General features: G+C 50.7%; 3 protein-coding genes across 22 annotated transcripts in view; 1 reads left to right on the top strand and 2 right to left on the bottom strand.

Moving 5' to 3' along the window:
* The window catches only part of MXRA7 (matrix remodeling associated 7), a 28,728-nt gene extending 27,633 nt beyond the window's left edge, over nucleotides 1-1,095 (bottom strand). For all 4 annotated transcript variants that reach the window (XM_023651957.2, XM_023651959.2, XM_023651958.2 and 1 more), the window contains exon 1: nucleotides 646-1,095. In XM_023651957.2, coding sequence (XP_023507725.2) covers nucleotides 646-1,080 — 435 coding nt within the window. In that variant the 5' untranslated portion in view covers nucleotides 1,081-1,095. The remainder of the gene's footprint in view (nucleotides 1-645) is intronic.
* METTL23 (methyltransferase like 23) lies at nucleotides 77-17,462 on the top strand. Of its 10 annotated transcripts, none has more exons than XM_023651954.2 (7): nucleotides 77-462; nucleotides 1,436-1,580; nucleotides 11,003-11,295; nucleotides 15,110-15,214; nucleotides 16,523-16,760; nucleotides 16,843-16,927; nucleotides 17,080-17,462. In XM_023651954.2, the coding sequence occupies exons 4-7, from the start codon at nucleotides 15,131-15,133 to the stop codon at nucleotides 17,243-17,245; spliced, it is 573 nt and encodes a 190-aa protein (XP_023507722.1). In that variant the 5' UTR covers nucleotides 77-462; nucleotides 1,436-1,580; nucleotides 11,003-11,295; nucleotides 15,110-15,130; the 3' UTR covers nucleotides 17,246-17,462. The 10 variants fall into 10 exon arrangements, with proteins under 10 accessions (XP_023507722.1, XP_070082058.1, XP_070082057.1 ...); XM_070225956.1 differs by lacking the exon at nucleotides 77-462 and adding an exon at nucleotides 1,109-1,230; XM_070225957.1 differs by lacking the exon at nucleotides 15,110-15,214.
* Nucleotides 2,097-12,913, bottom strand: JMJD6 (jumonji domain containing 6, arginine demethylase and lysine hydroxylase). 8 transcript variants are annotated; one of them, XR_011422803.1, is made up of 8 exons: nucleotides 12,368-12,913; nucleotides 11,370-11,758; nucleotides 10,609-10,895; nucleotides 9,365-9,500; nucleotides 8,793-8,886; nucleotides 7,913-8,051; nucleotides 6,918-7,045; nucleotides 2,097-5,602 (listed from the first exon to the last, which is right to left on the bottom strand). XR_011422803.1 is itself a non-coding variant. In XM_023651948.2 (8 exons), exons 1-8 carry the CDS (start codon nucleotides 12,494-12,496, stop codon nucleotides 5,566-5,568), a joined length of 1,296 nt encoding a protein of 431 aa, XP_023507716.1. In that variant the 5' UTR covers nucleotides 12,497-12,913; the 3' UTR covers nucleotides 2,097-5,565. The 8 variants fall into 8 exon arrangements, 4 of the variants coding, with proteins under 4 accessions (XP_023507716.1, XP_023507720.1, XP_023507719.1 ...); XR_011422805.1 differs by having other exon boundaries at nucleotides 8,793-8,881; XM_023651948.2 differs by having other exon boundaries at nucleotides 8,793-8,881; nucleotides 9,403-9,500.
* Nucleotides 17,463-17,689: the final 227 nt, after the last annotated feature.

The raw sequence follows: 17,689 nt of genomic DNA, 5'->3' as shown, positions 1-17,689 counted from the left end.
GCATCTTCACTCCATCCTGGCTGGCCAGGCTTATCTGCAACCCCAGGGGAGATGTGCCAACGCACATGTGCAGTGTGAAAACGACAATAAAAATGATGGCAATGACCGGTGCCTTTTCTTTCAGTCCCACCCTATGGGCTTCACACAACGCGACATCACTGACTCTGAAGTCTGGATTTCAAATCGGTCTAAAAAGAAAAGGGCAGCTTTTTTTTTTTCTTTAAGTATTTTTTTTTTCACTATCAAGACAACTCTCATTGCAGGCCTTGAAATAAGCCACATGCACGTGGATTTGGGAACCCGTGGGCGGGAGGGGTGAGGGGTGGGTGTGCACCCTGGGGGTGAAGCTGCTGCGGGGCGTCGCCCTGGGCCGGGGAGGAGGGAGCCGAGACGCGGAAAGCAAGCAAAACAAGGAAACAACTCGGACACGCTCGCTCTCGGCGACACTCTCCAGGGAGGATGGTGAGTTTGCTCGCGGGGGCCTCCTTTTCTGCCGGCCGCGGGCTCTGCCCTCCCTCGGGGCGGCCCTGCCCGAGGCTGGGGACCCGGTTCCCGTCCCCGCGCGGGGAGGAAGGGCGGCGGCCGGAGCCGCGATGAAACCAAGCCCGGGGTGGGGAGGGGCGCCCGGGAGGGCCGGGTCCGTACCTGCCTCGCCTCCGCCGCCTGCTCCTCCGCCTCCGCCGGCCCCGCGGGCTCCCCCTGTCCGTTGGGCTCCCCCGGCCGCTCGGGCGCGGCCGCCAGCTCGGGGGCGCAGGGCCCGGGCGGCGCGGGGGTCCCGCCGGTCTCGGCCGGGGGCGCGGGCTCCGGGGGCGCGGGCTCCGGGGGCGCGGGCTCTGGGGGCGCGCCGGTGGGCTCCGGGCTCGCGGCCGCCCCGCGCCGCACCAGGAGCCAGGCGAGCAGCAGCGCCAGCGCGGTGGCCAGCGCGGGCAGCGCGGCCAGCAGCTCGGCCGGCGCCTCCATCGCGCCGCGGCCGCCCGAGTGCCAGCCCGCGGGGACCCCGAGGAGGCCGCCGCGCCCCGCCCGCGCCCGCCCCAGGGCGGAGCCCCCGCCGTCGCCACGCCCCGGCCCCGCCCCCGCCATCCTTTGGCCGCTGCGGGTGACTCAGACGTGTGGGGACAGGAGCCACGACCTCTGGGGCCCGAGGAGGGCCAATCTTCCCTGCCCCGGCCAGGCCTGAAGCTTTGGGCGTAGGCTCCTTTTGAAAACCGGTTTGAAATACCCCTTACTCAGGTGCTCTTAGATCTTTCAGCATCATTTTAGCCCTGCACAGAAGGTCATCTTAGAGCATCTCAGAAACAGAAGTGCTAGTCTGGGAATGCTGAGGGCCAAGTCAACGCAGGAAGGCTCACATGAAGTGTGGCTGGCTGCTGTGAGATGATGAAAACCCACAGCAACCTGCTCCACAGACATGTCAAAGGCTGCTTCTGTTCCTCAGGGCCCCCTCCATGCAATCTCGCAGAGGCCGTTTCCAGTTCCTGGCCAGTGAATGCCCCTCTGGGCTGAGAGCCAGCAGCCTTCAACACATGCCTCTTGGTAAGGAGACTGCCCGCCGAAGACCAGTTTCTGGAACTCAGCTCCAGGTACCCTGAGTCAACTCTTTCCCCTCCTGACTTTCTTCTCTGCATAATTCTGGAATGTATGGGAGGGTGGGATGAGGGAAGGGAAGTCTACTGTTTTTGTTTCTCCAGATCCTTTCAGGGCTCAGTTGCTGAATAGTGTATGTTTGAGATAAATATGCTGTAACCAAAAACATTATTTCTCAACCACTCTCAACCCAACCTTAATTATTTTAAAGATTTTATTTTTCTCCCCAAAGCCCCCCGGTACATAGTTGTGTATTTTAGTTGTGGGTCCTTCTGGTTGTGGCATATAGCACACTGCCTCAGCATGGCTTGATGAGCGGTGCCAAGTCCACGCCCAGGATCCGAATCGGCGAAACCCTGGGCCGCTGAAGCAGAGCACGCGAACTCAACAGCTGGGCCACAGGGCAGCCCCATCCCCACCGTTTTAAAGTAGAGATTTAAGATGTCCTATTGTGCAGGCAAACTCAGTTACAGTGAAAAGAAACGAGGACAAAACAATGCAAAAAACCCAACTCCAAATCAAGTTGCTTTATTTAAAATGATGAACAAGTTTCATCCAAGTGAAAGTTAAAAATACCAATCAAATGGCAGACCCACAGGCATTTTGTGGCGGACCCCACGGAGACGGGAGCAGAAGGAGGAGGCTGCTCAGAGTTCCATTTGACAACTGCAGGAGGCACGAGGCACTCAGCAGACAGTCCCAGTTCTTCTGTGGTGTGCGGTCACCTCGGAGACAGCAGGCCGGGGCCAATCCTCCTGGGAGATGCAGTGGGGGCTAGATGTTTCCAGTTTTTTAACCAACAATGAGATAAAGTTGAGAGCCACTACCCTAGGGCACACAGTTCATCTGGTTTTACTGCACACAATGTCACATCTTGACAGAAGCCAGGGAACGGGGTTGTAGGGAGAAACCAGACTCCACATGGCACCATCAGCAGTGTTCAGAACACACATGACAAACAACTTATTTGTGGAAATGCTACACTATCCCGCGAACCTAAGCTGCGTGCTTAGACATCTACCTCCTAGAGAACACTTTCTACGTTTACTGCACAATTCCTGTTCCATCCCACACTCTCGTCTAAAGTCCTAAGTCACATCAAGGCTGAACCTTGAATAAATTTGTAAAGCACTTGCACCAGCAACTTTCTTGCTATCCTTAGTTTAAATACCTTTAGCTAACTTGCAAAGAAGCCACATCCTAAGTTAAGAATACAGCTATAATGATAATTATGTTCTCTTATGAAGATCTCATAACTTGCGTTTAGTAAGGGCTAAACTTGCTTTTCTGGTTGTAGAAACAGATGTGCACAGCTCTACTTACGCTGACCAGCGGCCCTTGTGAACAACAGCACATTTACTGTCCATTAAGCTCACGAGGTCAAGGACCTGGGCTTGTCATTGCTGGCTCACCAGCACCTAGAACAGTGCCTGGCACTCAAACATTTGCAGAATGCTTGAATGATTAATAAATGGGCATCTGCAAGCACAAGCGAAATGTGAATAATGTCCTTGTTTTTGGTGGCTCTCCCTTCAAAGGTGTCACGGTAAACATCACAGTGCTACTACTGAGCCCAGAGGCCCCTGTGTGCAGCCCTGGATTCCCAGAGACCCAGAACTCTCCTCCTGTCCTGGCTGTCCTGGTCCTCCACTCTTGTCTCGCCCACCCTGCTCCTCCCCATCAGTAGTGACTAGTGTAACATCCCTTCTTTCAAGACAGCCCATTGATCTGAAGACTAGTGTCATCTTGGAAAATAGTCCCTAAAAACAGTTTAATGTTGTATCCTTCCCCTTACTATTGCTGATGCCACTCAAAGGAGTAGCTCATGCTCGGAGGGTAGAAGGGTTAACTTTAGAACAGATGGAGCCCTTGCTGCCCACTTCCTACCTTATCCTGATCACCCAGCCACCACCACTCCCTTCCCGTGGCTTCCCCACCTCATCCCTGCTCTGCTAACACAGTGGTGCGCCTGGCTGGCCGACAGCGACAGTGAAAGGGGGGCTGTTGAATCTCTGGCCTGGCTAAAGCAAATAAAGAGTGTTCCACAGTCATCATGGGTTGGCAAGAGCCAACAGCAGCATGTGATCTGTGCTACCCAGACCCTTTGAGGAGAGGTGACCGCAGGCCTGTTGGACAGGCTGGATCCCTTCTTTCTGGATACTGTTTATCACACAAGATCACCTTGGGTACCTGGGGAAGAAAACTGGGTGGCTAATCTCTCAAATTCAAATTTCCGCTCCACCATCCCAGCCCCTGGAAACGCGTCCCACCACGCCCCCTGGCGGCAAACAGCCTTTTGCCTTTGGTTTTAGAAAGGAGCAGTTGGTATGGATTTGAGAGGAAGGTGAGTGTGGCAGCCAGGAAGCAATACTGGGGAAAAGAAAAAAGCATTTTGAAGATGGCAAGAAAAATTTTTAAAAAAGAGAAGGAGGAACACCATTCAGACATTAATACAAAGAGACTACACCTTCAAGGTTTGACTTTACTCCCACTCAAACACACAGTGGGCCCACCCTGAAACCCGAGCCCTGTGGCCTGGGAAGGAGTGGGAGAGCCGCGCCATGCGGCAGGCAGAGTGATGCACGCGGACGCCCAGGAAGATGGCCAGTTCTCCATCCAACCCAGCCACATATTTGGGTTGGTATTTTAGGCTGAAGAAAACTGGACTAAGACAAAATAGGGGACCATCCTCCTACAGTAAAGCCACATGACGGATCCAGCGTCAGGAAATGATAACCAGTCTGTTAAAAATGTAACATTTGGCAAGGAGAGACCTGGATTCCCAATTATACTCATTTTTAGGGGGATTTTGAGAGGCAACACCATGCAATTCCAGTATTCCACACTCTCTCCTCTGGGCAACTACAGGGAGAGCTCCTTCTCCCCTCTGGCTGCCTATGCCCTTACCTACATTCCAGCCCAGGACAGTGCTTTTCACTGGGCATGTCCTTGACAGTCCCCTTCTTATTTTTACTTAAATTTAGTTGAATTTAGGGACAGATTAAGGCAAGCAGGTGAATCAAGAGGGCATGAGATGGAACCTGCTGGTCAATCCCCAAGTATTCATACCAGAGTTACTGAGAAGCCTAAACAGATCCTGAAGACTAGAAGCACCGTCTCTGAACTTATTCCTGGTGTGTAGCACAAGCCACCCACCTAACACCTGCAGGTCAAACAAATGGGGACGCTCATCATGAAGTCACCTCCAGAATGGGAGCTTCTGACTTAGAGACCACATGCTGGGAGAGAATGGGACAAATCTGTTGGAACTGGCCCTATTTATAGTTTAAGTTCTGTGATAAGAACACAGTGAACACCGTTCCCACTCTGTTCATAAGCAAAAAAACCCGATGTGTCATCGCTCCCCCAAATACACCACACACAAACACCCTGCAATTTAACAGCCTCTCTGAGCACGGAGAAAAGGTACTAGGCAGTGGGGAGCGGTGCTGGGCACGCTGGCTGCGTTGCTGTACTCAACACATTTTTAGACAAACAGTGACATCCAGGAAGGGAGCGTACTCACAGTACTTCTTACACGTCATTGGTTCACACCCAAATCAAAGTCCACTCACCACTTGCAGCATCTCTGCTTGTGTGCAGCCGGCTCTGCGGACAGCAGAAGCTCCTCAGCAACATCAGGGAGGGAACAGACGCAACCAGACATTCAAAGGGTCATAACCCTCGGCCTCGGGGTTGACCAGCTTGGTTTTAAAGGAGACAGCACAGAACCTTCTTAGCCAACATCACATCAGCCTTCAGTGTTTCACTGAGCTTGCCGAGTTTTTGAACTTCTTGAGAATCTATTCTTAGTGAGCAGTAAAAACAGCATTTGACCGAAGACAGAAGCTTAGACCAAAGAAGGATTATCCAAATTCAAAGAAGACAAAGGAGAAGGTAGGAGCAGAAGACGTGAAAACTGAGTTGGATGGCCAGGGACAGCTTACACGGGAGCCACCTCGGGAGAGTCTCTTTATCTGCTCAGGGGTGAGCACGGCCTCCACAGGTGTCCCTAATCCTGCCAAGGAAAGCACAACTGCCTGTAATCAGCATGTAGACAGCACAGCTGGGTACAGAGCTGGAAGGAAACGGTAAAAGCAGAACCCCCAGGATCCCCATGTTGAAATAATGGCAGAGCTTCCTCTAAAAATTTTTCTTACAAATTACGAAGTCACAACGGAAGTGCAGACGTAAGTCTACAACAGTAGAAACAACTTAAAAAGGCAAGAAAAGAAATCTGAGTACGGCTGTGAAAAGGACAACTCGGGTTGAGAAATGCACATTCTAGTCTGAGAAATTCACTTGAATAAGACATCTGAATTTCCCCATGGACTTCCAGCGAGACCAAAGAGAATGAGGAAAAGACGACAGAAAGGAAGGTGGGTCCTAAACTTTCACAGCACATCTAAGACAACACTCAGCTGCTCAGAGAGACAAAGAACATAACAGGAATGTCACCGGCAGTGGTCAAGGACTTCAGACACTGAGAATCCTACAAGCTTCAGTATTTTACTATCTTCCCGAAATCTCACCTTTTGATGCTATGGACAAAGACACTTCAACTAGCACCTGGAAAACAAGGCTCTGGGATTTAAAGAGCCTGGACGCCTGCAGAGTGACCAGACTTCAGTGGGAGTCTGTCATGTGCCCAGCACTAGGGCAGCTGCTTGCAAAGAGGTTACCTTTTTGATTTTTATGTTTTAATTTATTTAGATCCAATCTGGTTTCATAAAACAAACAAACAAAACACTGGAGACATGATTAAGGTTTTATAAAAAAAAATCTGAGTTCCCTGCAGCTGTCTGGCCTGGTGCCAGCACTCAAAGCTGGCAATGCAGACTGGGAGAAAAAGCAGGAGGCCACGTCTCAGGCTCTGCAGAAGATACTGGGGAACTTCTCTAGTCTTTTTCTCCTTTCCCGCTGTAACTAACACTTCCCCAAGGAGGAGACAGACAGAGCAGTGGAGTCCCTACTTTCCCCTAAGACCACGACAAGAAGAGTAACAAGGGAAGTTCTGGTATTGTCAAAGGAAAAAAATCTCAAGATATAAAATAGGTTTAATTTTTATTAAATAATGTAAAGGGTTTCCTTGGCACCATCCACATAGATTCTTGCCTTTATGCATAAAACAAGCCATGTTAATTTGCACTGGTAGCAAAGAAAAAAGCTACTGTAGCAAATGCTGAGTGAATGGACTCATATTCCAAGAGTGTCCTCATTCTCTGGCTTTCGCCGGCCCTCCCTTGTCTGCAGATCCGACGGGCTGCCCTCCCCGGGCCCTGCCGCTTGCTGCGGGCATGTCCTTCTACCCCGACAACAGCACGCTCGGTCACCTGGAGGAGCTGCGCTCTTTGCTCACACAGTCGTCCTGGGAGGTGGTGTCCCCATTGCCCACCATGCTGCACGTCCTCCTCTTCTTTCTGCGGTGCATCATCCCGTCACCTTCAGACCCGGACTCACCCTGGATACGGGAGGAGAAAACAGGAATTCAACTGGATGCAGCCCACTTCTTCATTACACAAACCTCAGGAGACAGCGCAAATAGCGTCCACGTTCTCCCAGAAGCAAACCAGCTGGACAGCAGCTCCGTAAGACAGTCTGCATACCCATCTCCTCAGCTGTTTCTGGCCCCCAAAGAACCGGAATCTCCCCTCAGATGCCCAGTGGCCCTCCCGTGTTCTCTAATGGAAGGCTTATCTGTTTGAGATCAAGAGACCCCCCTCTAAGAATATTTTACAGTCTGAGACCGCATTATGGAATCCCACTGTACCAACAGCGAGCCCGAGGAGTGGAAAGCAAGCAAGTACAGCACTGACCGTTCACACAACGCACACACCCCCCAGCCCCAACAAGAAAAGACTACATCAGTAGATGATGCAAAATGACGAGACAGAAATCCCATCTGCTAAGGGCACAGGACCCTCTTACCCAATACTGTGTTAGCTTTTGGCAAGTCACTGAATTTGCTGAGTTTCTAGGCTTACAAGTCCACAGAGAAAATTCTTAACATGGACTTTGAGGTCAGAATGCTCTGAGTCTGAATTCCAACCCTGCTGTTTGCCAGCTGTGTGATGCTGGACCATGGACTTGACGAAATCCCCAAGTACTCCTTTTACCTTCTGGGGTTATTCTAACGACTCACATACACGTGTAAAGCTCTAAAACGGGCAAAATTCCCTACACAGCAGGAATGGTGGCAGTTGTAGTTCTTGGAACAAAGTGAAAAACCTTCACATCTTTCTCCCTCCTGGAGAGGAGGCGGGAGAGTCACACCTGGTTTTTCTGGGGTGACCTGCCCTTGAGGCCTGGAGAACGAGCAAGGCCTCACCTCTGAGTCAGAGTCAGACGAGCTGGAGCTGGAGGAGCTGGAGGAGTCACTGGAGCTGTCCGAGGCGATCCCTGTGGATTCCTGCAGGTCAACGGAGTCGGCCAGCACCGCCAACTCAGGGTGCTCTTGCTTCAAGATCCTGAGAGACAAGAGACACTGTTCTCAGTGCTGGGAGGGGCAACGACAGCCACACACAATAACCCAGACTCAAAGCTGAGCCCTGTCTCTCTCAGAAGTGCCTGGTTCAGAATGGGCGCTGTGTGGTGGTGAGGACACACGAATCCACAGGCTGGGAACAAAAGCCCTAACGGGCTGCTCAGGCTTTTCTGAAAAGAAAACGAGCTACGCGGTCTACTGCCACCTGTGCAACGAGCCAGCCGGGCTGTCGACAGCAAGGCACATTTCCTTGAGTTGGTCTTAAGTTTTTCCCCCTTGGGAGAAAGTCTCTCTCCTCCTTGTTTTTCTGAGCCCTTCCTAGCCGATTTTTGGGGAAGCTTTCCCTTCCACAGTACAGCACTTCACAATCGGAGTTGGGCTTGGTTAAATTCTATTTGTAAGAATAGAAACAAATAGGTTTGTAAGAAACACGAAGTGTCAAGTAACAGAGAGGGTCCCCCCTCACTCGAAGATAAACTGAACTGGACTTTCAGAGGCAGCAGCCCTCCCCGTAGGAACCTAACCTGGCATCCAGTGTAACCAGGGACAGAGACCTGCTGTATGGCAAGGCCTTCAGAATGCCAAATCGCAGCACGCAGCGGCCTACGGGATGGAGTAAGTGGGCCTCAGAGGCCCAAGAGTCCGGGGAGAACAAAGCCACCACCCTTGCTGGCCCTCTCAGCAGGGAGGCTGAGCACTGAACAAGCCAGAATCCCTCTCTTACCCCGAGAGCTGGTCCCTCCAGGTCAGGGTTGGGACACAGTGGCACGGGGTGGCTGGGGGTGGCTTGCACTGCCGCTGCCCGTGCTGTGTCTGTTCTGTGGATAAACAGAGGAGCTAAGTCTCCAGGGCAGTCACCTCACTCACAAGAACTGAAGGTAATAAGTTCAAATGGGAGGAATGCTTCTGGGTAAGGAAAGGAAGGAACCAAAATAAAACCCAAGCAAAATGGCTTCCTGTGCTAGTGCTAGCTTTGGGGGGGAAAAAAGAAAAAAAACAAAATACAAAAAAAACAGAAAATGAGAAACAATCCCAATTATGATCATGTTGTGACTGACTGACTTGGATCAACATGCAGAGTCTTAGCCTGTCACCTCGAGGCCAGCAAGCATGCTGAGAACTAGCCCTGACCTTGGACCCACTCTCCTCCTACTGATGGGGTTTTGCAGCCCCAGCTTTTCCCAGCCTGTCTAAAATCAGCACACGTTATTGCACCAGTGGACTCTTTCCACTGGGGTACAAATCTCTGGGGTAGAAACTGGAACAAAGCAAAAACAAGAAAAAAAAATCTCTCACCTATACCATTTCCTTGATAACTTTGGTCTCCCTCTTACCGTCTTGTGCCATACAACAGGAAAGTTGGTGCTGCTGGCAAAATTCTGGGTGATGGCAATGGTGGTATCAAGATTGAGCACAACGTGCCACCAGCCTCCTGAAATCCAACAATACACAGTTAAACGGGGTTGGGTTCTATACACAATCACTGTATAACATAAACTTCAAAAACAGGGGACTCCTACCCACGAGGGAGACCCTCAGAGACACAGGGCCCAGAGTGGTGAATGCACCTCCTGATCCAGGAATCACAAACGACCAGTCTGTGTAAAGCTTTATCGGAGCACAGCTGTGCCTGTTCGTTTGCAGACTGTCTGTGGCTGCTTTCCTGCTACACAGGCAGAGCCAAGCAGTTGCAACAGACGGTCTGGCACGCAGTGCCTAAAACATTTACTCTCTGGCCCTTTACAGCAAAATTTGTCAACCCCTGTTAACCTAAAGCTGTGACCCAAACTGTAAAGGTAGCAAGTTCTTCAGCTTCTAGGAAGAGAACTCCCATCTTCAATATCCTCACTCCCAACACTTAATGTATTGAAACAAAGTGTACTTTTCAGGTGTGGGATTTCCTGCTTCTTGGCTCAAAGTCCCTATTTCCTTTCTTTTTCTTTCCCCTCCCGTGAGGAAGATTAGCCCTGAGCTAACATCTGTTGGCAATCTACCTCTTCTTGCTTGAGGAAGATTGTCGCTGAGCTAACATCTGTGCCAATCTTCCTCCATTTTATGTGGGATGCTGCCACAGCGAGGCTTGATGAGCAGTGCGAGGTCCACGCCCAGGATCCAAACCTGCAAACCCCAGGCCACGGAAGTGGAGCACATGAACTTAACCACTATACCAACAGGCCAGCTCTTAAAGTCACTATGTCCTCACTCAACTCACCCAGTGCTACACTGTATCAAACACATTTACAGAAGCTTCTACAAGTTACTGCACAGACACAAAGACACTAGGTAACTCAAGGGATAAAGAGAGTAGGATCTCTACAGACAGAAAATTTATCAACAGTCACTACACATTTGGGCTACAAGAAACATGGACAGCAGGCCCCGAAGCGCTTGCCAATGCAGCACCGATCACTGTCAGAGGGGGGCACCGGTCAGTTCATTCAGAGTCAGCAGGCAGACATCTTTGCTTCCCTCTCTATACAGTTCTGCTCCAAAACGACAAATTACTGAGATCAAACAATGTACCTTCAGTTCATCTATACCTGGTACAAAGACAGTCTCTCCTGGCTTTTGTAAGATTTCCAGGGGTTTGAATTCGGGGGGCCAGGTTGGAAGCTGTGTCCGGGGATGAATGATATTAAACCAGGTAATAGCTTCATCCTGCTGGTTCCCTCCTTCTTCACGGGTCACCTTGATGAGTTCCCTGGGGGTGCTCGTAGGGAACAGGCACCAGCGCTTGTGGCCCTGAACTAAGGCATTCCAGGCACTGGTTCCCAGAGGGTCGATGTGAATTCCAGTTCCAGAGCGTGGTGGCCCCATCACAAACCACCTAAAAGATAGAAACATCCAAGATGTGAAGGATAATTTCACTTTATGCACAACAACACAAAATAAGTTTCCAGTTTTATACAATATATTATGTTATCTTTATTTCAGAAACTACACAAATTCTGTTACATAGAAACGCTGGGTGAATTGTGCGTGGAGTAAGCTCTGACAGAAAAAAAAGAAAAATCACTGACACGGCTTACTGCTGAACTCTGAAAACTTCTCTTATGGACCAGTGGCTCAACTTTGGTTGCACATGTGAAGCAGCGGGGGGAGCTTTCAGAAATCCTGAGGCCCAGACTAATTACATCCGTCTCTGGCAGTAGGACCCAGGCAGGCATCAGCAGCCTTCTAAGTTCCACGTGCAGCCAAGGGAGAACCACTCACTGCGCTGGAAACAGGTGAGCTGACTGAGCTCGGCTGCCCCATGCTGTTGGAGAGGAAACTGCAACCGCTTCACCGTCAGGTCCTTTACCTGTAAGGGGGCCTGCGCTTCTCCCCCGCGTACTGGAAGAGGTCATCAGTGAAAAACTTGGGCACCTTGTAATCTTCCAAAAGTTTCCTTCTCTTGGGGTGTTCACCGTAGCTGCTGTCAAAAATGTAGAGGGGACTGTCATCTCGAGTGCTCTCCATGTACTCGATATAGTACTTCATCTTCATCTTCACGGAGTAGCCGTCATTATCCTCACCGCACTTGAACTTCTGGTTCCGGTATTTCCTTTTGAGGCGCTCGAGAGTCCATTTCTCCTGCGCAGACCAACCCTCTTGGGCGTTCAGCAGAACCACGGGCTTGTAAGGTCTTTCGTATCGCTCCACAAATTCTTCCACCGACAGCTGTAACGCGTCTGCCCTCTCCACGTTATCCTGAGAAAATCAGAAAAAAAGACCTATCCAGTTAAAAAAAAAAAAGTCTAGCGGCAGATAAGGGTGTCCCCCAGGGCCAATTAGCAATGACATACCTAAGGAGCCAGATTCTTCGGGAGGGAGGGGGACCTGCGTGCGTGCTGGCACGTCGCACCCAACGCCACCCCACCAGGGAGGGTGGCTTCGCATCTCCCACTTGTGGGTCCCCGAGGGTCCCGCCGCCCAAAGGGGTCAAGTGACGACAGGCCTTCTTATTGAGGGCGCCGAAGGCGTGAGCCTCCAGCTGCCCGGGAGGAAGGAGTCCCGCCCTGGAATCCGGGCCCCCTTGACCCCGACCTCCGCGGGGTGCAGGTGAGCCCATCGGAATTCTGGGGGCCGCGCTCAGCGCCGGCGGGGCGGGCGGCCATGGCCCCGGAGAGGTCCACAGCGCCCGGGGACCGCCGTGCCTGGCCCCGGCCCCGACCCCCGCCCGCCGTTCCCATGCCCGGCCCCGGCGCCGGCCCCGATGCCCGCCCGCGGTGCCCGGCCCCGGCCCCGAAGCCCGCCCGCCGTGCCCGGCCCCGGCCCCGATGCCCGCCCGCCGTGCCCGGCCCGGCCCGGCCCGCTCACCGCCACGGCCGCCGGGTTCAGCGAGAAGCTCTCGTAGTAGTTGTGCCGGGTCCAGTCCAGCGAGTCCTTCAGCTCCGGCCGCGCACTCCGCTTGGCCTCGCGGATCCGCTTCTTGCTCTTGTGGTTCATCCTGCGGGGTCACCAGCTGGCTCCGCGACCACCCCGGCGCAGCTCGCTTCCGGCCACCAACGCGTCCCCCTCCCCGGCCCTGGCGGCGACAGCGGCACCCAAACGCCCTTCGCTCCGGCCCGGCAGCTTTAAAGTCGCCTTCCAGAAAATTCACTCCCCAGCCACCTCCCGGGCCTCGGGTTGGGCATGCGGCTGCCGTCTTCCCCGCCCCCCGGCCTCTCGCGGTCAGCCATTGGCCTCGGCGCCTCCGGGGTCCGCCCTCACACACCCCGGGCCTCCGCCATGTTTGGAAGGTCGGGCCGGCTCAGGCCCCGCCCAGTGCGGCCCCGCCTCTCCCGCGCCCGCTTCCGGCCGCGCGTCACTTCCGGCAGCGCGCCTCTTCTCGTGGCCCGCTTCCGGCCGGTCTTGTCTCTGTGTCTCACCTGTTTGCCTTCGGGTGGGTTTTCGCTGCGCGGCTGCCTCGTCGGCCTAGGAGTGCTTCCCCCTTCTTGCCGTCGGGTTGTGGCGACCCGACGGGGCACGCGGATGGCCACGTGGCGCCGGGGAGGCGGCCCCCGCGCGCGCAGCCTGGGATCCCGGCGCCCTCCGCTGCTCCCGCCGGCACCCGACTCCCCTCTGGGCGAGCGTGGCTTTCGAGGACATGTGGTCCGGGCCCAGCGCTTTCGGTTTTCGGAGGAGCCGGGCCCGGGAGCCGAGGGGGCCGTGCTGGAGGTCCACGTCCCGCAGGTGCGTGCAGCGGCACCCGCCGGGCGCACCTCTGGTCTTTGCGGTGGCGCCCCAGGCAGGAGCGGTTCTGACAACCAGGGGGGTAGGAATGGGGGTGCAGGGGTCCGCGGCTTCCTGCCTTGGGATGCACCACGGAGCGAAAAGGTTCGGTTTGAAGCCCTTTGGCAGATTAAATGTCGTTCAGTAAGAAATTTGGGGACCCTGCCAGGAGAGAGGCCTCTCCACATCGAATATTTCTTGCCAGAAAAGGGCATTCTTTGACACCTAATGTTTTCTTTGATCTTGTTGAAGGGCTTCTTAATTCAGCTTTATCTGGGATCAGGAGTTCCAACTCTCACTGCCCAAATAAAGTTTCTTGGGTTGGCACTCACCTCTTCTTTCAGCTGGTGGCTGCCCCCAAACTCTTAATAATAATTATATTTTATATACGTCCGGTTTTTCAGAACACTTTCACGTTGCTGTGTTTCATTCGACTTTAACAGCAGTCTTTGAGGTAGGCATTAGTAATAACAGTTTAAAGATGAGAAACAGAAGTTAAAGGCTGGAGTGGAACCCATTTCTGATAGTTTCTAAACGCCTTCACATTGAAATACCCATTTGGAGTTCTCCCCAAATTTAGGGGGCGAAGATATACCCTGTGAGAGTAGAGGTCCCTTTTCTTTACACCCAAATCTGCTGACCCACTCCTTGTCAGAAATCCTTAATTGTACTCCTGGGTAAAATCCACCAGAGCAGACTTTTTTGTCTCGTTAATCATGCTTGTACCCCCTACACTAAGAGAACAGTGCCAAGCATATTCTAGACACTAATATTTTTGTTGAGTGGATTGATTAAGTTCAGACCTTCAGTTCATTCACCTTGGATGTTTTTACCTCTTCAGCCCCCTTTCCTACCACCCCACTAGGGTCACCCTTTGCTCTAGAAAACAAAGACTTGCTATTTTGCGGTTTAATAATAGCTAACTATGCTTATTTTTGGCCTGGCACTGTACTAAGTAGTTTGCATTGAATCTTCCTCATCACCCTGAGATGGTATTTTGCAGTTGAGGAACCGAAGCACAGACCTTGAGTGAGGTCACACAGCTGGTCAGTTACAGATCTGGAGTTTGAACTCAGGTAGGCTCATTCCAGAGGTGTGAGCTATGTTATCTTGCCTCCCTAAATACGGTGCTGTGTCACAATTCTGCTTTTCCAAAGGCTTTGTAAGCTGCCTGCCTCCCTAACTCCGAGTTGAGTTCAGCTCCACTCAAACCTCTTCTAGGATGTCTTCCTAAGACCACATGGTTTCTTAGCATACCAAGTTATGCCTGTGCTTAAAACCCTCCGGTTATCTTATTGCACATAGAAAAAAAGCAAAACTTCCTGTGGTCTACAAGACCCCGCAGGTCTGAGCCCTGCCTCCAGCCCCCATACCCGTGTGGCCAGTGCTTTCTATGCTCCAGCCAGAGGCCTTTCAGTTCCTGCTTCAGGACCTTTGCCTGAATCACCCCCTCTCCCTATCTAGGGCAGCCACCTCACCTTGTGATCACTGAACCCTCGCACCCCACACCCCCATTACTCTGTTTTGTTACATTTTCACCAACCAAAACTATATTTACTTACATGTTGCCTGTCTCTTCCCAGTAGGATGTATCTATATATATACACCCTCAGCCTAGAATAGACACTAAGCCAGTCAGTTGCTGGATAAATGCTTGAATCAGTGAGGGTATGGAGTGCTTACCACATGGTACTGCAGTTTTATATCCCCACATATTTGTGAACTGGAGAGCAGAGAACTGTCCTTGTAATGGATGCCAGTGCTGGGCACTCAGTAATTGTTGTATAAATAAATATTCTAACTTCCAGCAGATGAGTTATTTATGGCATGCAAAAAAATTCTTTTCAGGTCCTGCATCTCCAATATGGAATGTATGTTTGGCCCTGTGCTGTGGTCCTAGCCCAGTACCTGTGGTTTCACAGAAGATCTCTGCCAGGCAAGGCTGTCTTAGAGGTACAAGTGCCTTTGAGGTTTCCAGAAATCCTATGTTCAGATTTAAGTCTACATGCTTGTTATTAGCTTGTTAAATATTTTAAAGTCAGGGTTGTTTTGGCTAGCTCGGAAAGCATGTAAGCTAGAACACTTTCTACATTTTTAAAGTGTTAAAAAAAGAATAGGCAGAGACCATACGTGGCCCACCAAGACTAAAATGTTCACTATCTGGCCCTTGAGTTTGCTGACCCCTATTCTAAGTGAAGCCTGTTGACTAATGGAATCTCGGCCCAGAAGCACTTAAGATCGTCCTTCCAGATTGTCCCAACAGGGTCATCCGGGCTCTGCTGTAACACCTGCAGTCCTCACAGATTAGCCCTTCCCATTCTTGGAAATCTAGAGATTAGTTTAAAAATGTATCTCATGCTCTTCTTATCAAACTCCACCTGACTTGAGACTGCTGAAGGCCTGGAGAAATACACTTTCGTCATTTGCAGAAATGGTACTATACTAATAGACCCAAAGGCTGGAGACAAATCAGCAGGTTAACACCTCAACTTTCACACCACCATGTAAATGAAACGAAGGGTGGAGAAGGGGTTTGGCATACTTCTGGTCCAGAATAGTGGTAAAACTGTTAGGCATTCACAAAAGATCAAGGATCCTGCCCACTCTCAAACTGAAAAATGGGAAGCCTGTATTTCAATCGATATAAATGTTAACACTTACCAAGAATTCTTTGGTGTTACACGTACAAGTGTTTGTCACTTTCTTCAAGACCCAACTGGAAAATCCCCTTCGGTAGAAAGCCATGTTGCAGACCTGTCAGGCTTTATCCACATAAAAGCAATTAAGTTGGTATAAACAACTGAATGGCTGGCTGTGCCCGCTCAAGTTGACCAGAGATTCTAGAGACCTGGTGTCCTATTAGGAGCTCCTTAACTTAGAGACCAAAGAGAACTGGAAATGACAGAACAGGTGTCCCCAAACTACTTCCCTGGGCATATTAAGTAATGAAACTGCCTGAGACAGTGAGTTTGGAAGCAACATTATGTCAGTTGCACAATACAGGGCCCTGTATGCCCTTTGATCCAACTAGAAGAATCAAGGAAATAACTTTTGTCCTAACAAATTTAAAGCCTAAGCTTCACATGTTGTAAAGCAGCATTTAATCAGGGCAGGTTTTATAGATACCAGCTCTAGAATATACCTTACATGTTGGTCCTGTATTTAAAGATCAATGCAAGAATGAAATGGGGAACTGTCTGCCAAAATCCCCAATTCTTCACAGTTCTAGACACTTTCAAATGCCATCTTTTAACTTCTTAGATTGGAGGGGGAGTGAGCCTTCCAGGAATTATGGCTGCAAAATGTGGTGCTGAAGTAATACTGTCAGACAGTTCAGAGCTGCCTCACTGTCTAGAAGTCTGTCGGCAAAGCTGCCAAATGAATAACCTGCCACAGGTGCGCATCATAGGACTAACGTGGGGTCACATGTCTCAAGAGCTCCTGGCTCTGCCACCACAAGATATCCTTCTTGCATCTGATGTCTTCTTTGAACCAGAAGGTAACACTTCTTTGCTCTTCAGTAGTAAATTTGGCCAGAGATGCTATGTAAGTAGGGGTCTTAAGAATTCCTCTCTTTCCAGACTTTGAAGACATTTTAACTACGGTATACTTTTTGATGCAGAAGAACCCCAAGGTCCAGTTATGGTCTACTTACCAGGTCAGAAGGTAGGCCTGAATAATCCTGGTTTACTCTCAATTTTATTAAAAGTTAACTTAAGCCCTATTTTACACAATGCCTAGTTTAACGATAAAATGAAAATATATCTGAAGCAAAACAGGAAAAGCATGACTTTTAAAAAACAATTTATTTTTTTCAGTGCTGACTGGTCACTTGAAGCTTTGCTCTACAAGTGGGATATGAAATGTGTCCACATCCCTCTGGAGTCTTTTGATGCAGACAAAGAAAACATAGCAGAGTCTGCCCTCCCAGGAAGACATACTGTTGAAATGCTGGTCATCTCCTTTGCAAAGGACAGTCTCTGATTACATGTACAAGCTGTTTTAGGACAATATGTCAATACTGATTAGCAACCTGGTATGGCAACTAGGACTCAGACCACTTCAGCTTCTTGAGAGCACAAGCAGTACCATCTGAAGACGGTCAGATCTGTTGGCCTGAGATTATGGAAGGTCACCTAGATAGCACTCGTGGGTTACATAGCCATGAAAACAAAAATTAAAACATCTGTAAGAAAAAGGACTGAGATTGTTCTTAAGTCATCAAAATGGGGCATAAGTTAGGTTATGAGAGAAGGGGGTACCCACGACCTCCAAGTGCTACCTTAGAGCATGGTTTTTAGGGGTAGTGGGTGCTGAACTGGCATTTCCACTTTTTAACTCAGTAAAAAGGCCAGCAACTAGACACTTCACTTTCATACTATACATTCAGTAACATTCACAAAATAACTGCACAGATCTTTCAAATAA

The sequence above is a fragment of the Equus caballus genome, chromosome 11, assembly GCF_041296265.1.
Source record: "Equus caballus isolate H_3958 breed thoroughbred chromosome 11, TB-T2T, whole genome shotgun sequence".
Taxonomy (NCBI): Eukaryota; Metazoa; Chordata; class Mammalia; order Perissodactyla; family Equidae; genus Equus; species Equus caballus.
The sequence above is the reverse complement of the archived record's forward strand: the minus strand, read 5'-3'. Positions and strand labels throughout refer to the sequence as shown.

Bases quoted from the DNA above. Each gene is read 5' to 3' on its own strand.
- METTL23 (XM_005597117.4), top strand. From the start codon at position 13,022: ATGGCCACGTGGCGCCGGGGAGGCGGCCCCCGCGCGCGCAGCCTGGGA. The intron at 13,223-15,109 runs GTGCGTGCAGCG...AATTCTTTTCAG, and splicing joins TGGAGGTCCACGTCCCGCAG to GTCCTGCATCTCCAATATGG. The intron at 16,928-17,079 runs GTAGGCCTGAAT...TATTTTTTTCAG, and splicing joins TCTACTTACCAGGTCAGAAG to TGCTGACTGGTCACTTGAAG.
- JMJD6 (XM_023651948.2), bottom strand. From the start codon at position 12,496: ATGAACCACAAGAGCAAGAAGCGGATCCGCGAGGCCAAGCGGAGTGCG. The intron at 8,052-8,792 runs GTAAGAGAGGGA...CTTGTCTCTCAG, and splicing joins TGGAGGGACCAGCTCTCGGG to GATCTTGAAGCAAGAGCACC. The intron at 7,046-7,912 runs GTGAGGCCTTGC...TCCCGTATCCAG, and splicing joins CGTCTGACTCTGACTCAGAG to GGTGAGTCCGGGTCTGAAGG.